Source organism: Protopterus annectens, chromosome 5.part0 (assembly GCF_019279795.1).
Source record: "Protopterus annectens isolate FY-2018-M chromosome 5.part0, PAN1.0, whole genome shotgun sequence".
Lineage (NCBI taxonomy): Eukaryota > Metazoa > Chordata > Ceratodontiformes > Protopteridae > Protopterus > Protopterus annectens.
The window spans coordinates 488,456,687-488,479,911 of NC_056735.1; the positions used below are offsets into that span (position 1 = coordinate 488,456,687).

The 23,225-nt window shown below is 37.6% G+C and overlaps 1 protein-coding gene across 1 annotated transcript in view; it reads left to right on the top strand.

Moving 5' to 3' along the window:
* Positions 1-23,225, top strand: part of LOC122802686 (cytochrome b-245 heavy chain) — a 430,240-nt gene that overhangs the window by 358,073 nt on the left and 48,942 nt on the right. The window contains exon 9 of the mRNA XM_044072409.1: positions 10,776-11,029. Within this exon, the coding sequence (XP_043928344.1) occupies positions 10,776-11,029 (254 nt within the window). The remainder of the gene's footprint in view (positions 1-10,775; positions 11,030-23,225) is intronic.

Below are 23,225 nucleotides of genomic sequence, written 5' to 3' on the forward strand. Positions count from 1 at the left end.
GCTGAAAGTGCTTTTCTCAAGAATGTTGTGCTGGTTAGAAACATATTTATCTTAATAAAAAGAAAATTGTGATTGGTAATGAATGCAGACTCAATGAATTTACTTTGTCACTGAGCAGCTGTAGAACAGTCTTGTTTGTGTTCACTGTGATTGTTCTTCTGCAAATGTATTTTGTGTGTGTGTGTGTGTGTGTGTGTGTGTGTGTGTGTGTGTGTGTGTGTGTGTGTGTGTGCGCGCGCATGCGAGTGTATACACATATATGTATATGATTATTAAAGTCAGATTTCCTCTAGTTACATAAAAGTCATATTTACATATGTACAATAAAAAGGGGTCTATGTTCAGCCATCAAATGGAAAAAGCATCGAATGGCATGTCTCATCGAACATGCTGTTCATCAAGCCATTCGAGTAAGATCACATTACTGTAGGGATCAGGAAATTTTCCCTTTCCCCACTGTAGTGCAATCTCAGAGTTAGTATATATAATTGGGGGGGGCTGAGGAGTTTCACTGAATGGCATTTTCGATGTAAGAACAATAATTTTGCAATTTTCAAAAATAAAGCAAGAACGTCTGCAGTATGAATACTTATAACAAATTAAACATAATTTAAAAACATTGGTTAAGAATTGATACAAGTTATATGACAATCATTTAATATTTAGAGAAATTTTAGGCAGTTTGTAGAGAAATTAAAGGTAAGTTAGTCTAATAAAAAGCAGGAATTGCAATATGAACAGGCTTATGGTATATTTAGAGAAAATGTCAGAGAAGAGAATTTGATAGAAGCAAGGAAGTAAATAAAGAAGGGAGAGTAAAGAGATATAAGGAGTGAAAAGATACTTGTTCACATTTAGGGATATTGTTTATCCTAGTTTTGAGCAAGAACAGAGCCAGATTTTAGTTAGGAAGTCTTTCTGAGTGGTTTTGAACGATGGTAGGGAGGGTATTGATGTGATGGATACATGTAAGGAGTTCCAGGCCTTAGCACTCTTGTACAAAAGTGCAGACAATGCCCAGCAGTTGTGCTAGGTTTGTAGACAGACAGGAGTTTTTGTTCACTGGATCTCAATGACTCACTAGGAACATAGTTGTGTAGAATGTGTTTTAGTGCTGGATAGACAGATAGATGCTGGATAATTTTCTAGGTGGTAAGAAGCTTTGTATAGGTTAGTTGATGAGCCAGTTCTAACCATTTCAGTTTTTTTAGTGCTATACAGTGGTGGGTTCTGAAAGGGGTGTTTGCAGCAAATGTAGCAAATTTGTCATAACATTGCTCAAGTTTTAATTTTGGTGAAGTCTGGAGGTTAGTAAGGATGGGAGCACCATAAAGAAGTGAGGATGAGATTAGTGGAAAGTATAGCTTTAGTTGTGTCGATGAGAATGTTTTTGGCTCTGGAAAGCATCCCTAGTTTTTGATGAGTTTTTCTTATGCAATTTTGTATATGCAGGTCGAATGTAAGGCTATCATCCAGTATCACCTGCAATAATTTGCTATGAGAAATTACTTCAGTAGTTGTATTATCAAGAGAGAGGACTTTAAATTTTGTTTTTTCACATGAGAGGGATTTGGGGGAAAAGTTGGTCTTTTTTGACTGAGCATGAGCTATGAGTTACAAAGCCATGTTTCAGTGGCTGCTAAAGCTTCCTGAGTAATTTTTGGAGATATACCTTGCTGTCAGATTTGCAAATAAGAGTGGAATCATCTACATATTGCATTACCGTGATCTGTTCTGTGGATATATAGGGTGTTGGTGAAAATGTTAAAGAGGAAAAGACCAAGATAGAGCCTTGTGGTACACCAGTGGTGACTGGGAAGTAAGGCGAGAGTGTTGAGTGCCATTTTACTGACTGATACCTATTGGATAGGTAGCTTTTGAACCACAGAAGGGTGGTCTGAGAAAGACCTAGTGAGGACATTTGAAATAGATGTTTGTAGTGACAAGCTGTATTAAAGGCTTTAGAGAAGTCTAGAAATAAGGAAGAGACTAGTTTGCCATTATATCTAGCTTTTTTGACAGTACCTATATTGGTTAGAAGGGCAGTGCTAGTACTATGGGAAGGATGGAAGCCATGTTGTGTAGGGAATAGAGTTATTCCTGCAGGTGATAGTCTAGCAATTGTTTTTGAATGGGAGGGGAGATAAGATTGCTATAGGTATAAAGTTATTAATGTCTGTTGAAGTTCTTCATTTGTGCAGATAAAATGGTGTGTGACTTTTTCCAGAGAGAGGGGAAAGTGGGACTCATGGATTGACCTATTTATAAGGCTTGAGACAGGATAGGTAATGCTATTGGCTGCTATTTTTAGGAACTCACTTGGAAGGTCATCAGCTGAAGAAGTGCGTGGTTTAAGTTTGTTTAAGAGTAGTTTTATATAGAATGTTGTCACAGGTTTGAAAGTGAAAGTGGATGTGGTTATATGTGGCTGCTGGGCAGGGTTGGTATTAGATGTTGAGAAATCCGTGGTTGCTGCACTGTCTGTAAAATAAGAGTTCAACTGTATTGCAGTTTCGAGTGGTGAGTTATCAGGAGAGGGGTTTGGGTTGAATGTTGGGCCGGGATGTAAAATTTCTTTAATGAATGTCCAAAATTTGTTAGGGTCACATTTAGTATTATTTGGAAAGTTATAATTAGTATATATTTTTTCTTCATTTATTTGCTTTTTAGTACACTTGTGAACCATTCTGAAGTGTTCAAGATGTTGGGTTCTTTTACATTTTTTGCTATTCTTTCCATGTTTTTTCTCTATCCTGCATTAACATTCTATTCTTTTTGGATAGCAAAATTGCATTATTTGTTTTCAGTCTCTTCCTTCTAGGAGGTACAAGGTTATTTAGGATATTTAGAAAAGTTGTACTGAAGTTATTTACAGCATCATCTAACAGGAGGACTTTTAGGAAATTCCAGTTAACAGATGATATTGTACTAACGAACATTTCTGTGTTAAACTTGGAAAGGTTGGGTGGTGTTTTTCAAATATGCTGCTTAACAGGATGTGTGAGATGGCTGGTTGTATAGACTGGGAGATGATCACTGAGAGAGTCTGACATTGTACCTGTGGTGGAATATTTGCTAGGGTCTGATACTAGGACCCATTTTAATAGAGAATTTAATATTTTGCTAAAATGTGTTTGGCTATTAATTAGTTGTGTGAAACCATATAAGTTCATACTAGAGGTAAGGCAGTTAGAGTTTAGGACCATCGAACTGACATTCACATCACCTAGTAGTATTTTTTCTTGTGGAAATGTTATGGATATCCAGTGTAGGATATCTTCCAAGTATAGCTGTACTGCTACCAGGAGGCATGTAAGACAATAATACATATTTGTTTATAATTTTTTATTTTGAGGAAAGCAATTATAAGCTCTGCTGAACTGAATTTTGGTATTGATTTGCTATAAGGCGAAATGTGGTAGGTGTTAGTTAATATTAAACCAGTACCACCACCTATATGGTTATCACGGATGATATTATAGCCAGGAAGTATAACTTCAGAGTCGTTTCCATTTTTACATTTCAAGTAGTTTTGTAAATTGACAGCAAGTGTTTAATAGAGGAATTTGTAACCATTAACCCAGAGTAAAGAGTGCAAGTACTCTCTGAGTACTTTAATAGATGTTCTTTAGGCTGTTTTTAAACTGTCTCAGTCCTACTGGATTTTTTTTATTTCTTGCAGGAAAGTGAGTCCATGTTTGCAAATCCTAACCTTGATAAGGGTCCCTCTCCTACAACTGATTTGAAGGGTTTTCAGACTAGGTTTAGGTTATCTTCCTAAGTACTTTACTATAAGTGGTTCTGTTCTCTGAGAGGAAGTATATGCCTGATGGGGGTGGGGGGCAGTCATGCTTCGGAACTTTGAATAAAGGAATCCCAGGCAAAATTAAACTGTACCCTGCACTGGAAGCTAATTGAATCTATTTAGTATCACACATCGGTGTTTTTTGGATCTGCTAATAAGACAAATGTACAGATTTTGTTTTCTATTATTATAGTGGTAAAGATAAAAAAACAGTTCAGTTCATGATAAATGACTATTTAGCAAAATATTAACACAATAAATATGTTTTCATACCAGACTAATGCTTTCTGAAGTATTGACTGACAAGATGAATTTTAGGGAAAGTCAGAGAAGTTTATTCAAATGCAGCATCCTTTAATAAGACATTTACGACAACAATAGCAGCAACAGAAAATGAAATAAATCAACTGTTCAGTCAATGAAATCCAACCCATTCAGACAAAGCTGTGACAAGAAGAACAAGCAGGTATTATTACTGCCAACAAAGTTAAACAATGCAGCAAGCAAAAATGACTGGAAACAGCAAGTCACTAAAAAACTGACAATAACAGAATAAGCTAGGGGTTTTAGGAACTATTATTTTTTTCCCAGCAGGCAGTTCCTTAGAATTTGAATTAGTTTACAAAAAGGAAAAAGTCTTGTCACTGAACAGTGCAACAAGTTATGAAGTATATATCTATATATATATATATATATATATATATATATATATATATATATATATATATATATATATATATATATATATATATGTGTGTGTGTGTGTGTGTGTGTATATATATATATATATGTGTGTGTGTGTGTGTATATATATATATATATATATATATATATATATATATATATATATATATGTGTGTGTGTGTGTGTGTGTGTGTGGTGTGTGTGTGTGTGTGTATATATATATATATATATATATATATATATATATATATATATATATATATATGTGTGTGTGTGTGTGTGTGTGTGTGTGTGTGTGTATATATATATATATATATATATATATATATATATATATATATATATAAATATATATATATATGACAAAATTATTTATTAGATGACTGTCAATAACAATATGGCACACAACATTAAAGTAAAAAATTAACAAAACAGTGCAATAATAAAATAAAGCCTCCATTGTAAAGCTTCCTGAGTAACTGTTGTGACTTGAAAATTGCTGAAGCAGGAATTTCAAAATCTGAATTGTTATTAATCCCCTTATGTACTGACTAGATCCTGTAATAAAAATCTACTTCCTGTATTTGGAGGTTCTGTTTTTCCTTGTGCCTCTTAGGTGGTATATTCTACAATATTGCCCCTTATTTCTTTACCACAAGTAATGTAGTCTTATTACAAATGGATTTAAAATATTTTCAATGTAGATATCATAATTATACAACTGTGTTATCTGTTTAATCTTATATTCTGGCTGACAGTGACATGGAGTGTAGACAGTGATTTCACTGTTGTAGTCAGTCTTTTTGCTCTCATCCAACAATGCTTTTTGAAAATACTAGCCACTTGTGGATACACGGGAAAAATCCAAAATATAAAGCTTGATGTAACTGGATGGTTGTATATAAAAGGTTGTATATAAAACAATTGCAAAAAAATGCGATATACTAAAGAAAACTTTAATGTGATTTAAAAAAACAACCCAAAAACTGTCACACTCAGCGCTTTCATCCCTTACGATATAGAAACTTCATCAGAGTAGCAGTAACAAACATTAGAGCAGTTTAAAAAATATACAAAAGCCCGTGAAAGTTACAATGTGTCATTTCCTGGATTCATGGGCTACTTCATTTAAAGGTACAGGACACTGTATAGTTTAACATCATAAAAACTACCATAAAAATACAAAGTACTGTACGAGAACAATTTAAACCAATAAAGTACATAAATATAAAGCAGTTTACAACCCTAATAAGTCAATGCCCTTAACTTTAAGAAAGGGGAGATGGAAATAAAATCATTCATCCCATATGGACTGGTGGCATTCGTCTTTATCTGCCACTCAGTCTCCTTACATTCTAAATGCATTTTCCATGGCCCCACTCTCCCATCTAAATACATCATGAAAATGATTAGAAAAAAAACAAATGTATGTCCTTCATTGGCCTGTATGTGCCTCCTTAAGGCATTCGTATTTTCTTTTTTCCTAATGTCCCTCAAATGCTCATATATTCTATCCTTAAGAGACCTTTCTCTCTTACCCACATAAAAGGATGGACATTGCTTACAACTTGCTGGGTAGACCACCTTCTCGGTTCTACAGTTACATCAACCTGGATGCTTAATTTTCCCATAACCTTTGACGTAAATAAACTCCCCCTCATAAATAAAGAGGCAGCATAAACATCCCCACATTTTGACATCTTAGGTATTCTTCTGGACATAGGGTCACAACAAAGATGTTACTCAAGGTCGTTTTTAATGTTCAAGTCACATCTAAAGGTGACCAATGGGTGAGGTCCTAACTTGTCCACATCAACACCACCCAGTTTAAGTATTCTCCAATTAGTTGTCAAAATATCTTTCACCAAACCTCTGCTTTGGTTGTAGGTCAAAGAGCACCCCCTATTAAAGTTAGTCTTCTTCGCAGAGACTACAGTCGTGTTATCATTATTAGATCCTAAAAGCAGTTTGTAAATCAATCTATTCCTTTTTTTCTTTTACCCCTTGAAAAATGTCTTCAAAAAGTGTGGAGGGATACCCTCTATTTAATGCCATAGTTTTTCAATAAATAACATTCATGTATAAAACATTCCTCCTCAGATATCATCTGTGTTAACTGCATGAATTGGCCTTTAACAAGGGCCTTTTTCTGATGATATTGGTTTGGAGAATCTTTTTATAATGGAGGTCTGAGAAGAAAAACTCCAAAGAAAGCGAATAGTAGTTATAACATCATGACAAACAACAAAGCACAAACAGTGGTGACCATAAAATGATCCACAAGTACATGGACAGCATATAAATATTTAATAGTATATACAGTAACACTTAATGAGATTTAGAACAGCACTGAATAATATGGAAGCAGTAACTAGCTGGATTTTAATCACACATCATTGGGACCTTTCCTGCATAATAAAGTAATACTACCTGTGAAACCATAGCAGCAAGGGTACAGAGGTGCAATGAGGCATTCTGGTGAAACACTTATGGGTAGGGAAAAGGCACACAGTAAAGCAGGGTAGAAGGAAATAAATGTAGTTGTTGACAGAGAGTAAAGTTATAGGATTGGTGGGATATTGGAAACTAGAAAATTTGAAATAAGAGGAGAGTTAGATATATTGTATGTGAAGGAGAAGCAGTTGAGAAGTTATGGATTATTCATTTGGGACATTTATGTAGCAGTTCATTTTGTAATGAATTTTCAGAGCTTAATGTAAAAAGTGTAGATAAGAAATTTGTCTTATTGACTTAGACTTGAAATTCCCAATGATGGGCATATCTTTGGAGGATAAGGAGTTACCAATGCGGTTCTTTGGCTGGGTGGTTTTGCTAAGGGACAATCAGTTAGACTGGACATGAAACATGTAACAGTTGAATACAATTGAATGACAGTTTGAAACAAAAGGCCTTTGGCATGCATAGACAGAATGGAGTAGACCTGATTGAGTTGTAAATCTGCAAGGTTGTGATTTAATTCAGACTATTATAATCACTAATGATTAGAAGTTCTGATTAAAACTCATAACTAAACATATTTCTTAAATTCCTTTCTCACTAGATGAAGTCTTTATACCAAGTAATTTGTCTTCAGACTCCTGAAAAGGCGGATCTATGAACATTTTTATGATATAAGTAAAAATAATGATAAGAATGTCCTGTATAAACATACACAGGAATGTGCCAAAGCAACGTTTTTGTTTTTTGTACTGGAGATTGTTCCCAAAGACATTGGGGGTTGTGGGAAACCCATCTTGAATATAGGGAGCTATATTGGCAGGTATTTTTGGATGCAGGAAGGCACCCTGGTCTGAATGAAAGTATTTCATTTGCACCATTATCAAAGCTAAGAGCAGCCAAATTATAAAGGCTTTTTCCTGTTATGAGCCACTAGAGGGTAGCATTGCACATGTTTTTACATATTTATTCTTTTAACTGTGTTAAAAGGTGAATTTTTTTACAATACATTTATATATATATATATATATATATATATATATATATATATATATATATATTTTTTTTTTTTTACATACATTTATCATATATTATGCATATGCATATTTATTAATTTGATATTTAATGTTAAACCGTTTTTTAAAATGTGGTTTTTATATCATGTTTTTAAGTTGTATTTGTCCTTGCATATTTATTCCATTAATTGATGCAAAGGTTTTATTGGTTAATTACTTAATGTGAGGAGTTATATAAGCATGTGTATTTTTGTGGATTGTGTTATCTGATGAAGTCTGAGGACGAAAACGCATTGTGTGTTGTCAGCATTAATAAAACTTTGTGGATTACTACTTCGTGGTTGGCGACTGCTTTTTCCAAACTCCTGGTTTGGTTATTTGTCTTCAGACATAATACTTTGAAGTAAACCTGTGTTCTGCCTCACACTGATATGTTGATTTGAGGTAAAGACTAGAGACACTGATTTCCAGTTATTAAAAAATGAAGTTTAATTTTTATGAACTTAAATTCTAGGAATTATAGCCATGATTTTAAGTATAATTTCAGTCATGACTACAATTCCATGATAACTTTTTCTGTATGGCTGCATCTATGCATAAACAAAATTAAAAATGAGTTTGAGAACAGAACCAACAATTTTACAAACAGTAAATATGAGAACAAATCCAAGCTATAGTAAATTGGTGCTCTGGAATAAATTGTAAAATTCCATCACATTTCGTGTTTTTCAGTCCAAATTCTGGTATTTCATGGTACTTGTAGTAATTTTTCAAGAGACATCAGGCAAATCTAAGGGTGAAATGACATTTCACCGGTTATTTTTTGTAACTGCTAGCATGTGTGCAGTGCTACTTTTTTACATTTGGTCTTTATTGTACATAACTTTACCCCCCTCTCACCCCCTAAAGGGTCCATGTCTATACAGGAAGAATGCAGAGTCCCTGTAATCACAACTATGCAGGTAAAAGCTGCACTCTCTAAAGCCAAAATCGCAGCATCCATGGGACTCGACAACATCCCAGGATGCATTTTACACGAACTTCAGAACAAACTGGCTCCCCACTTAAACACCATGTTCAATAATAGCCTTGCATCAGGCATTGTGCCCACTGAATGGCGCACAGCAACAGTTATTCCACTCCACAAAGGGGGAGCCATCACTGATCCTGGGAACTATTGACCTATTAGCCTGACGAGCCTGGTCTGCAAGGCCATGGAATTTATCATCATGGAACACATAAACAAAAACATTGGTAACCTCCAAACTCTGGATCCCACCCAGTTTGGGTTTGTGAAAGGCAGATCAGGCCTCCTGAACCTGATCAACTTCTTTGAGGCAATCACCAAAGCTGTGGATTAGGGTAAGGTGGTTCACACAGCCTATCTTGACCTCGCCAAGGCTTTCGACACCATCCCACATTCTGGAATTATAGCTAAACTCACTAAACTAGGTATAAATCCCTACGTCACAAGATGGGTTGCCAACTGGCTCACTGACAGAACCCACACTGTAAAAATTGCAGACTCCAAATCTGACCTCAAAGCAGTGACAAGTGTAGTACCACAGGGTTCCGTCCTGGGACCTCTCCTGTTTGGTATCTACTTCTCTGAAGTACAGGCTAACACAGAAGGCCTCTGGCTAATGAAGTTCGCAGATGACTGCAAACTAGGAGCCATAGTCAAGTCCCCAAATGATGTGGACATCCTACAGAAGGGCCTCACTGAGACAGATGGCTGGTGTCAGAGCCATGGCCTCAAGCTCAATGCCAAAAAGTGCAGTGTCATCCCCTTTGGTAAAAACTCTGTACCCATGAACTACCACATAGGCAGCAATCTACTTAACACTGAATGAGAGATAAGAGACCTTGGAACCCAGGTGGAGAGTAGTCTCTCCTTTGATAGTCACATCGCCACAGTAGTCAGGAAGTCCTTCTATGTGGCACACCTCATCATAAAAGGGTTCTCATCCAGGAAAAAGGAGGTCATTGTTCCCCTCTACTCGTCACTCATTAGACCCGTTATATAGTACAGCGTCCCTTTTGGAATGTAACTCACAAGACATCTGCAGCAGCTGGATAGGCCACAGATGTACCTCACAAAGAGGATTACTGGCCTCAAACAAATGCCCTACACTGACCACCTCAAAAAACTCCAGCTTTACTCCATAGCATATCACCTACTCCAAGGTGATCTCTGCCTAACATATAAAGCTATGTCAAACCCAGAGCTGTTGGACATGCTACACCTAAAGAAATCCCAGTCCCTCTGAGCTACATGCTTTAGGGACCTAAACCTTGTCACCACAATAAACAGGACATGCTGGAGGGATAGATTCCTGTCCAAGAGACTTCCTATACTCTGGAACAAGCTACCCATCTATGTCAAGCAAAGTTCTTCATTAGCACTCTTCAAGAAAAATCTTGATGAGTGGATGGGAAATAGGAAATACACCCCAGGATCACCTCTGTGTCTCTGCTCGTCAGTGGCACAGGAAAATAACTTTCTTGGGTGGCATAAGCTATGGAACCTTGTTGGCTAGGCTTAGATAGGCCCTTGGGCTGATAACCTAGTACTTACCTATGAACCTATGAACCTATAAAATGTTACTTCTGAAACTATATCTTGTTTTAGCGAAAATATTAACAGCAAAGATTACAGTTTGGAGAGTAAGTTAGGAGCTGATGACTTGTGATGGGAATAGAACCTACTGATGCACCTGAGATTTTGTAAAAGAAAAGAATGAGAACAATTTCCATGATACCTCATTGTATGTGCTGATCATAGCAACTCTGTGTCTTTATATCATCACTAGGTTGTCACACATCCTTCAAAAGTGATTGAGTTACAGATGAAACAGAAGGGTTTTAAGATGGAGGTTGGACAATATATTTCCATGCAATGTCCACAAGTATCTTCATTAGAGTGGCACCCTTTTACTTTGACCTCTGCACCAGAAGAAGATCACTTCTCTGTTCACATTAGAATAGTTGGAGACTGGACTGATGGTGTTTTCAAAGCATATGGTGGAGATAAAAAAGAATTCCAGGAGGCCTGGCAACTACCAAAGTAAGTAAAAGTATGCACGCATACTGCATTAATACTAGTACTATTAAGCTACAGGATAAGTGTTTTACTGTTTTAGCAGATATTTTATTATTACATAAAGTTATTGGAACAGATCACGCTATCATATTATTTCCCTCCCTCCATCAGAGCTCTTTTGAGTTTGTATTCTAACTTCCAATGGGAGGGGACTGAGTCTTATTAAAAAATAAGTTACTGCACCACAATTCAAACTAGAACCATATGTGTTATTAGACAAGTTCAAATGGCAAACTGTTCACTACAAAGTAATCAGTGGTTGCATCCATTTCATTCTAAGTCTTAAACTAGGTTTTATATGCTGGAATAAACACACTAACTATATTTTTTATAATGAGTATAAACAACTTATAATAACTCAGTAACTATAAAAGCAATATACATATGTTAGCAAAATTTTCTTCATACACGTATGAGCTTTCACATGAAGCTAAGCAGTCTTATCTGTCAGTCTTATCTGTGTTACTTGATTTCTGAGATATTTAGGGAAATATGAAAATTATTACAATAGAAATAAATAGAATGCAAACAATAATCAATATCTCTTTAGCTGCTCTAGATAGAAGTTGGATATAAATATAATTATTTTTATGGAAAATGTAAGTTTTAAAATGAAATTTTCTAATTGTATGTGGCATGGTTTTCGAATTTATCATCAACCCATTTTTTTCCATTTTCTACATGGAGTTGGGTTGTCGTGTAACTTGTTACCATCTTTCCTTATTCAATGCTACACTCCTAACTTCTTCAACATTCTTGTCTGACTGTCACAGGTCTTCTCTCACACAATCCATCCACTTGTTTGCTGGATGCCTTTGTTTCCTCTTGCCTTCTTCTTGTGTGCCCCAAATCTTCTTTACTAGATTGTCTAATGCTTTTCTGCACGTGCCTGAACCACTGTCATTTGTTCTCTTTGATCTTTTCTGCAACTGGACCCACTAAAGCGTCTGCTCTTATGTCCTCATTTCTTCATCTGTCCCACAGCGTGCATCCTACCACCAGTCTCAGGCATTTCATCTCCATCACCTCAAGCTTCCTCAACTGCTCTGCTTTTACTTCCTAGGTTTCTGTACCACGGAGTAGTACTGGTTGCACCACTGTTTAGGACACCTTACTTTTCAGATTCTTTGGCATTCTTCTGTCATATACTACCTGACACTCTGTGTCAGTTGGCTGATGCCCCTCTGATTCTAGCTTTGACCTCCTCAATCAGACTTCCCTTCTCCTCCACCACCAAACCTCCCAGATACTTGAAGCTGTTAACCTTTTACACTATTTTCTCTTCTCTTTCAGTTGTCATCTCCTTCTGATTTCCCCATTTGCTGCCATTACAACTGTCTTATCAGTATTCAGTTTCATCCCATGTGTCTTCAGTTTTGCATTTCATTCCCCTACCCTTTGCTGAAGTTCTTGCTCAGAGTCTCTCTATAATGCCACATCATCTGCATAAAGCAACTTTGTTGATCTGTCTTCTCTGACCTGTTTGCTAATGTAGTCCATCACCAGTATAAACAACAATGGAGTCAGAGATGAACCCTGATGCACACCCACTCCCACTGGGAACCCCTCTGTTGGGTCCTTGCACAAAGATTGCACTAATTCTGTCAGTGTTTCTGAGATGTTGAACCATTGCAAGACTGCCCAAAGCAGTTTTTTTGGGGGGGGAGGGGAAGCGGGGATTGTCATATGTTTTCTCCAAGTCTAGGAATGCGCAGTTGGACTTTTTCTTCATTTCTAGCTTCTTCTCATGTCTCACTACAAACATTGAGTCAGTCTTGTTGCACCCTAATCTAAATCTGAACTGCTCATTTCCCATCTTACTTTCTACTACTCTGCGTATCCATTTATCAATCATCCTCTCCAGAACTTTCATGCAGTATGATAGGAGTGTGATACATCTATACTGCCAACAGTTTTGAATGCCCCCTTTGTTCTTGGACATTGGCACTAGTATGCTTACTCTGCAATCATCTGCAGGCTGTGTCTGTGACAGTACAGCTCCTGTGCAGTTTTCTTCATTCAGAAGCTGCTGGAAGTACTCCTTCCATCTGCCTTTGATATCCTGTATATTGTTGAGCAGGTTTTTGCTGGCATCCCTTGTGAAGGATGTCTGATCTTCTTCATCTTTCCGTCTTTGCCTTGCAACCTGTTAGAGTTTCTTTGTGACACCCACTGAGTTACTTTCCAGAAGTTGGTAGAATGCCTTTGATGCCTTGTTGTTTGCTATTGCAATTACTCTCTTAGCCTCTTTGTTTGCTAACCAGTGTTCTTTCCTAGCTTTGTCTGTCTTTTCTATCTTCCACTTTTTCTTGCACTCCTTTCTTTTGATGACTTCCTGGCCCTGTGCATTCAACCATCATCTTTCCTTATGTACCGTATTTCCATATCAGGCTCGACCCCATATCTGTTCTGTAGCCCTTGCACATGCTGTTTTGAAGCACTGCCATTCTTTTTCAGCTCCACCTATTTCTTCTTGTTCTTGAGGTGCTGAAGCCCTGAGTAATTCATTGAACTGTTGTGATTTCTCTCCAGTCAACTTCCTGGTCTTTAGCCTTGTCTATGCTGACTGTAGTGCCTTCTCTGATCACTGCTTACAACCAATAGTTTATGCTGGCTGATTGTTTCTTTGGGGGTGACTTTGTAAGCACTGATTCTGCCCCAGTGCCCTTTTCATACTAGGAGGAAGTCTACCTGAGTTGCACGTTGACCACTTTTGTGTGTGATCTTGTAACTGTTTCTTTTTCTGTGCCCTTTTTTGGCTATGCTACTATCAAGCCATTTGCCAGACAGAAGTCTAAAATGGCCTCTCCTTTATTCCTGTTACCCTACCCATGTGGACTCAGGCAGTCCACATATCCTGTTCTTTCTATCCTGATACATGCATTTAGCTCCCTCATTATCAACACCAATTCTGTTGTCCTGCTTTATCTATTAGGTCCTGCAACCACTATCTGAATTCATTCCCTATCACAACCCTGCAGTGTGGCATATGCTAAGATGTATGAATACTGTCCTGTTATTGCACTTGAGTCTGTCACTAATTCTGATGGCATCCCTCATTGTCTTCTGAAACCTCTCCTCACCACATTTCCAACACCATTTCAAGCCTGTCTTCCTCCTGAGTTGTAGACTCTGGATCCCAAGCCAAGTGTCTTTTCTGCAGTGCCCTTCCACCTTGTCTCGAATGTCCAGACTCCTCCATAGCATCATGTTATCCACTTCCAAGCCTGGTCCTGTGAGTGAACTTGCATTTAGTGTGGGAATTCTTAGCTCATGTTTGGCAGGTTGATTATGTTCAGCTTTCACTCAACAGAGCTATCCCAAGTTAACCAAGCTGGGCAACTGAACACCAATTGGCCAGTAGCTTATTGACCCATGGCTGCTGGGCTTTATGGCAGGAATGTTCTCAACAATATGGACACACACATCCCTCCCACCATTAGCATGGGTCCCTGGCGTGGGTCAGAGTAGTCCATATCCTCAACCCACTTATCACCAGCAAATACCCATGCCCATTTAGTAACATTAGTCAACATTACCAGATCACCTAGAGTCGTATTTTTTACACAGTGGAGTGGCTAGCCCTGCCATGGCATGCAGTCTGTGATCCATGTTTTCCTGTCTTGAGGATACTGTGCACTGCAGTAGATGCCCAAAGCAGTTGGTCTATAAAACTCTTCCTCCTATAGGGCACCATCTAGAGTCTGTGCTGCTGCCCACAGCTCCATTCATAGGTGAGTTCTGAGATAAAAACACTCAACATGTTTCTCAGAGGTGGAAGGAACCCCACAGAGGTACAGGGAGATCATGCAAATACCAAACAGGCATTGGTCAGACATCAGGGTTGAACTTTGTGCATAGGAAGGTAAAGAACTTAACCAATATGCCAACTGGTCATCATTTTGGAATTATTAATGCAATTGTAAACATGCAATATTTCACTCCTAAAGGCATCAGTAGGATATTACTACAGGAATACCTGGAGATGTCACTAGGCTGTAGTGCGTTATATATTTTGTAAGTACACTGGAGAGACTTTGCTGCTTTGTCAAGTGTTTTAGTAAAACAGGTTGTTATTGGTAGAGATTAAACCATCATATTAAATTACAAAGTATATATTAAGTGAGGCTTTGATACTAATTTCTGTATACTATAGTACATGTTTTCCTGCTTTCTCAAGTGTTTCATTACAACATTACTGGCACAATTATTTTATCATATCATATCATATCATATTATACATTATTTAGTAAGTATTGTTTTAATATCAATTTCTGTAAAGAACAGCATAATGGTTCCTTCTTTTTCAGGTATGTTATTACAATGATAGGTTGCCGGCACAAATCATCTATCATATTGAGTGAAACCAACAGGTAAAAAGACCAGCAAAAACAAACGAAGTAGGCAAGCCAAAACTCCAAATCAAAGCAAAGTAAACGTATTTTTAATGATAAGAACGTTTTCGCTCCTGGCCAAAACCAAGAGCTTCCTCAGACAATACAAAAAGAGCGCCAATTCCTTTTAAATACAACAAATGCATCTATCATATTGAATTATAGATTATTTAGTAAGTACTGTGTTTCTGTAAATTACAGAATTTGTGAAATTATTCAATGAGAGGTCACTCGCAGGATGTGTGCTATTCAGTAAACACAGCTACATGATACAGTTAGCCAAAATAACATGGTCAACCATAGTAAGTGCTAACGAATCCATAATGAGGCAAAAAAATGGTGAAGTGATACAGAAATAAACATCATGCAACAATGTTGGGCCTACCTTAGATTTGTACATGATTACATGCTCATGTTCCAAATAAAAAGCACTGAACCACCAGGCTGATAGATAAAATAGTAGCTTCTTTAATTAAACAACAAAAAAAGTAAGTGCTTTCAGGTAAAACCCTTCATCAGACAGTTAACAAGACATCAAGACCAGAATTTAAAAAGAAACAGCATCCAACAGAATCTGAGTAATGAACACTCCGCCTCTTCAGGGTGGATTAGAGAGGTACAACATCATTCAAGCCAGGAGCCCTATCAGCCTTTAGCGCAGGGATCCATTTAGCTTCATTGTATTCAGCCAGATTTACAATATCAGCCCCCTAGTGTGCAGCTTCACAACCTGCAACACCATAAAATTAAATACATGTCCTTCATTGCTTTTAATATGTTGACATAAAGTATTATGAACATCACTCAAACATATTGTTGAAAAATGCTTTAAAATCCTGTCTTTTAACCAACAGTTGGTCTTTCCTACATACAAGGAGCAGCATGACCTGCATTGAGCTAAGTAAATAACAGTCTTAGTCTGGCAGTCAGCATAATGAATGAAAGAATATCTAACATCAGTATCAAGATATATAAAATAGTTTTGCCTCATAATGTAAGTACAGGCCTTGCAATGTCTACATGAGAAAGTGCCCATACATTGATGGGGAGTTGTCATATGAGACCTCATTGTCATGTTTTTGTCTCTGCAGAGTAAATCTTTCAAGTTGTTATTATGCCTAAAACTAAAAAAGGATTCACATGTACAATGTTTCTAAGTTTTTCATCAGTTAACAACATTTTCCAGTTATTCTGTATTATCTGGCATACACCCCCTATGTTATTACTGTACCTTAAAACCACACGTGGCACATCTGTTTGTGTGCCCCTGCCCCTAGAGGCCTGTTGTGCCAGTGTAACATCTGAAAACCATGGTTTCACTTTTGTAGCTCTTTCCCTCTTCTTGGCCTCAACAGCCAGCTAAATGGTCTTCTGATTATAGCCTGTGTTAACAAAATTAGTGACCAACTGATCAGATTCCTTGCTAAATTGCTCTTCTTCTGTACATAATCTGGATGCTCTATATGCCTGACCTTTTACTACATTTTTAAATAAATGCTTAGGGTGCATGCTGTCAAAAGCTAAGTAATTATTCCTCCAGCAATCCTTCCTATACATGGAAGTCTGAATGGTATCATCGGACCCTCTCTTCAATCGCACATCCAAATAATCAATCTCAGAATCTGAACAGGACATACTGAATCTTAAAAAGTCTGTTGTAGATTCTAGATAGACATTAAATAAGTGTAGTTCATCCTGTGTACTCCTCCACAGAATAAACACGTCATCCACAAATCTTACATAGTAGCTCAAGTGTGCCTTCCATGCATGCTCATGTTCAAAAATCAGCTCAATTTCCCAGTATGCTAAAACCAGGTTAGCATATGAGTTTGCACAATATGTCCCCATCACTATACCCTTCTTCTGTTGGTAATGGCAACTTGAATATAAAACAATGCTGTTCTCCATTGTAAGTCGAAGCAAAATATTCAGGTGAGTTTTGAACATGAGCATGCATGGAAGGCACATTTGGGCTATTATGTATGATTCGTGGATGACGTGTTTATTCTGTGTAGGGGTACATGGGGTGAACTACACTTATTTAATGTCTACCTAGAATCTACAACAGATTTTTTTAAGATTCAGTATGGCCTGTTCAGATTCTGGGGTTGATTATTTGGATGTGAGATTGAAGGGAAGGTTCGATGGTACCATTCAGACTTTCATGTATAGGAAGAATTGCTGGAGAAATAATTACTTAGCTTTTGACAGCATGCACCTTACGCATTTATTTAAAAATGTAGCAAAAGGTCAGGCATATAAAGCATCCAGATTATATACAGAAGAAGAGCAATTTAACAAGGAATCTGATCAGTTGGTCACTAATTTTGTTAACAGAGGCTATAATCAGAAGACCATTCAGCTGGCTGTTGAGGCCAGCAAGAGGGATAGAGCTACAAAAGTGAAACCGTGGTTTTCAGATGTTACACTGAAACAACAGGCCTCTATGGGCAGGGACACAGAAATAGATGTGCCATGTGTGGTTTTAAGGTACAGTAATAATATGGGGGGTGTATGCCAGATAATACAGAATAACTGGAACATTTTGTTAACTGATGAAAAACTTAGAAACATTGTACATGTGAATCCTTTTAGTTTTAGACGTAATAACAACTTGAAGGATTTACTCTGTAGCATATCTCTCAACCTGGAAACATCAAAAATCTGGACAAAGGCCATGAGAAATAGGTACAAATATGTACTCTGATTAACATAAAATGTACATACATAATTATGTAACCCCGCTCAGTTTAATGGAATTGTGGGATAGCAACTTTCAAGTGCAAAGCACAAACTGAAGAACAGACAACCAAAATATGGCCCCAGACCCTGTAGTAAATGTAACCATTGTTTTTAAATGTGTAGCAATGATGTTCACTGGGAAGGGAGAAGATGATGAACCTTAGATTTTTGTTTTTGGTGACTTGCAGTATGTGGGTTTTGTAGTAAAAGTAGGGCATTTAATAGTAGGCAATATTCTAATCTTAGCAAAAGAATATTACAGTTTGCTAGGACCTCCAAAGGCCATTCTCCATGCCTACTGATTAATGGCGTAGCTTGCGTTTGTGCTACCTGGGGCTGTCTTTGAGTTTGCTGCCCCCCCCCTCACAAAAATCATGGTTGAATGGGGGCCCCATACAAAGCCCTACCCCGTGCAGCCATTTGAATGTCCCATTGCTTGGCTATTTCTCCCCATTTACTATAAACACTGTAATGTGTGTACTGCTTTACTTCTACTATGATTATTTGGATTTCATTTAAAACTTGTATTTTACATTTTATAGCACAAACATGAATAGACATCTGATAAAGCAATATGGTCTCACAATGAAAATAGACTTAGCATTAAAACTTCTCTGCCCTTGAAAGTCACATTCATTAAAACATCATTGAAACCCACATTCAAAGAAAATGCATTTTGCCAGTGAAGAATAAAGATTACCTTTGGGCTGATTTCAAATCACAGGCCCCTTACACACGAAACATACATGTGTTCTACTTCTTTGATACACCTTCCTGATTGTATTAAATTACATTCCTTGTATAATACAGCACACTTGTTAGAACATATTTTAAATTTATTGTTTTGAACATTTTTCCAGTAAGCAATGAAACAAAATGCATGAACCAATAATGACAAAACTGCCTAATTCAGAACATTTCCATCATAAAAGTCTACTCAAATGTGTACAATCCACCAGTATCAGTAAATATGCACAATCTCTGCAGAAGTAAAAGTCATCTAAATAATTCCACTTTAAAAAGATCTGAGGTTGCTGCTGTCAAACAACTTAATATTTCATTGCTTCATCTACAGATAAAGTGCCTGTTGCCCTTGAGGAATAAATTGCCTATGTTACATTAAAAAAATGATAAGCTAGTAATATTACAACAGAGAATGGATGACAAACTGATAACAGGTTCATAGTTACTAGGCATCTCCGCCAAAGAGGACATTCTCAGGACTGCAGCATCCACCACCTTTAAAAGTACAACACAATACACTATTAGCAATCCATCTACATACTGTGGGAGTAGAACCCACAGCCTTCTGCATCACAAGTAAGCATTCTACCTGCTGTGCTACTAAAAACACAAACCAGCTTGGCATACGCAGCACTAAACTCCTCTCCCCCCCGAAGAACTATGCAGCACAAGAAATCTGGAAAAAGCCAAAATTTATTGGGGGGGGGGGCAAAATCCCAAAACAAAAGACACATTTTAAACATTGCTTGTATAATCTTAGAAAAGTTTCTAGAATAAAATGTTTTGTGTTACCATGCATTTCCTGAAAGATAGGAAGACTGAAACTTAAATGGCTATCATTATTTAGTGAATTCAGTTCTCACTAATTTGCCAGAAAACCACAGATTTTAAGAGGAACAGGCCAAAAGTATGAGCCGAACATTCTAGACATTCTGTAAAACTTTGGACAGTTGAGAACTATTTTTAAATCCTTGAATCACAAGTGGTGGTGGTATGGGTAGAGAATTTAGGCTCTTGCTCCTTATATCTAAGGTACAGGGTTTGCTTCTGAGTAACTGTAACCAGCAGTTACACCTAAATGGGGCATTCACACACACACACACACACACACACACACACACACACACACACACACACACACACACACACACAAAGCTGCTGTTAATATAAATACACACAGAAGTAAAGCCTCCTGCCTGCAGTCATATAAATAAAAGAAATAGCTGTTAGTATAAATAAAACAAGAAGCTGCTCTGTTAAATGCCTGCAATCACATTTTCCTGCAGCTGGTAAGTAAGTAAATACATGTACGTTTTTCCTGCCCATGTCCAATAAGTTAAGCCTGCAGTCCTTAAGTAAGGAAATATGCTGTTTCTCCCAAATAAGTAATCAAGTTAAGTTCAAGTAAGCACACGTACATTTCTCCCGCCCACATAAACATCCATTAAGAAAAGAAGCTGCCCTGGTGTTAAGTAAAACTTGCAGCCATTAAGTAAGGAAATATACTGTTTCTGCCTGCAATAATCACATAAAAGAAGCTGCTGTTAAGTAAAGCCTCCTGCCTGCAATCACATCACACTACATAAATATAAAGATGGTGCTACTATGTAACTGCCTGCAATCACATTCTCCTACAAACAGCCAGTAAGTAAATAAATACATGTACATTTCTCCTGCCCACGCCTGGTAAGTTAAGCCAGGCTTGCTGCAGTGAAAGTAATAAGTTACTCCTGCCCTGCAGACAGTCCTTAATAAGTAAAGAAGTATTCTGTTTCATCCAAATAAGTAATCAAGTAAGAGGCAGAGCACATGTACGTTTCTCCTGCCCACATAAACGTCTGCTACTCTGTTAAGAAAAGAAGCTGTTTCTGCCTGCAATCACATTTATTTACTAACCAGCTGCAGGAGAAGAACAAGTAATCAAGTAAGCACATCATGTACATTTCTCCCGCCCACATAAATGTCTCATCTGTTAAGGAAATAAATATACATTTTTTTACCTGGCTCAGCTGGGGAAGAAAGATGTGCTGTGCACAGTGCACACATAGACCAGGCTGTAGAAGCTGACGTCATTGCGCATGCCCTGCACGTGATGATGTCAGGAGTAAAAAAATTAAAAAAAAACAGGAAATTCGGAAATTAAAGGGGCCATGCGGAAATTCTTGACAACCCAATATTTTGCCCTCAAAATCTGTATATACCGAGAAATTCAGTACAGCTGAGAGGTATGCTCTGTAGAGACAAAAGTACGACAATGAGGTCTCATTTGACAACTCCCCATCCATGTATGGGCACCTTCCCATGTAGACATTGCATGGCCTGTACTTACATTATGAGGCAAAACTATTTTATCCATCCTAATACTGGTGTTAGATATTATTTTACTCCTTATTCTGACTGCCAGACTAACAATGTTGTTTACTTAGCTCAGTGCAGGTCATGCTGCTCCTCGTATGTAGGAAAGACCATCTGTTGGTTAAAAGACAGGATTTTAAATAATTTTTCAGCAATATGTTTGGGTGATGTTCATAATACTTTATGTCAATATATTAAAAGCAATGAAGGACATGTATTTAACTTTATGGTGTTGCAGGTTGTGAAGCTGAACACTGGGGGGGGTGATAATGTAAATCTGACTGAATACAATGAAGCTAAATGGATCATTGAGCTAAGGGCTGATAGGGCTCCTGGCTTGAATGGTGTTGTACCTCTCAAACCTGCCCTGAAGTTGCAGAGCATTCATTATTGAGATTCGATTGGATGCTGTTGCTTTTTAAAATACTGGTCTTGATGTCTTGTTAATTGTCTGATGAAGGGTTTTACCTGAAAGCGCTTACCTGTTTTTGTTGTTTTATTAAAGAAGCTACTATTTTGTCTATCAGCTTGGTGGTGCAGTGTGTTTTATTTGGATTTTTGTGGTTTATCAAACTGGACCTTTGGTGATGAAAACTTTGTGTGTTTTATTTGTTACATGCTCATGTTCAAGCAGTGTAAAATACTGAACAATGTCAGTGGTTGCTGCAGCTGTTGTAAATCTGTAGCTGCAAGATGCTCTTATACAAGCTGCTGCAGATCATGGTGTATGACATCGCCTATGGAAGTGAGTGATCTTCTGACCACAATTAACATTTCCTGCCCTCCTTGACCCTGACATAGTGGATGGGCACCATCTGGACAGGCTCACCATGCAGCAAATCGTGGATGTGTCAGTCTCATCTGCAGCACCTTGGGATTCATGGCATATCCATCCCAGTGGCTACAAAGGTATATTTGGTATTATGTTTATTTTTATTAGCTACACAGACTTTTCAGTGACCCACTGGGGACACAGTTTGGGTATCTCAGGTTTCTGCCTCAAGAATACTCCATCAGTTCCTCAATGCCATTGCTCAGCATGTGGGAGTTCAGTTTCCATGTACCCCAGAAGAGAGAAAAAACAGCATGTGGGAATTCTATACTGTAGCTCACATCTCTGTGGCAATGGGTTCATGGGCTGTACCCATATTAAAAATAAAAACCCTACCTGGTAAACAAGGAAGTCAGTATGTGAACCACAAAAGGTATCATCAACTATCAAGTGGTCTGTAATGCACAGGACACGATCTACAATGTGTATGTAGGCCACCAAGGAAATTTCCATGACTACCACATATGGCTCACATGTGACTTCTATCAATTATTTGAGAGACATGACTTCCCATAGGTCAGTCTTATGGGTGATGCTGGATATTGCCTAGAACCATGACTAATAATAATGTCAGTCAAAAATCTTCATAACCAAATGGACTAGCGTTACATCCATGCATAAACAAGAAACTGAAGTCATGGTTTCACTGCCTGGATCAATTTAGTGGTGCACAGCAGTTTGACTCTACCATGTGTGTAAAACATCTTACTGTGTGTGCTTTATTACACAACATTATACTTTGGAAACAGCTACAGGAGAGTGGTCCTTGCAGGACCTGCAGTTCCCAGCACTACAGGCACCAGTTGAGAAAGATGAGAAGTCAAAGGAGGAGCCAACAGCAGGGGATAACCATGGTATACGGAGGTGGGCACAGTGTGCCATGACACTAACAAAGAGGCAGCAGATTTGATGAAACTTTACAACAGAAACTATACAAGAGACAAGCAGATACATGCATTAAAATAATGCATACAAAAACACCAAATTGTGTTTACTTATGCATATTCTGCCCATGCTGTACATGAGACACAGGCAACCCAGATAGCAAAGTACAAAGGGCAGAACACATTTATTATCACTTGTACAGGTGGGG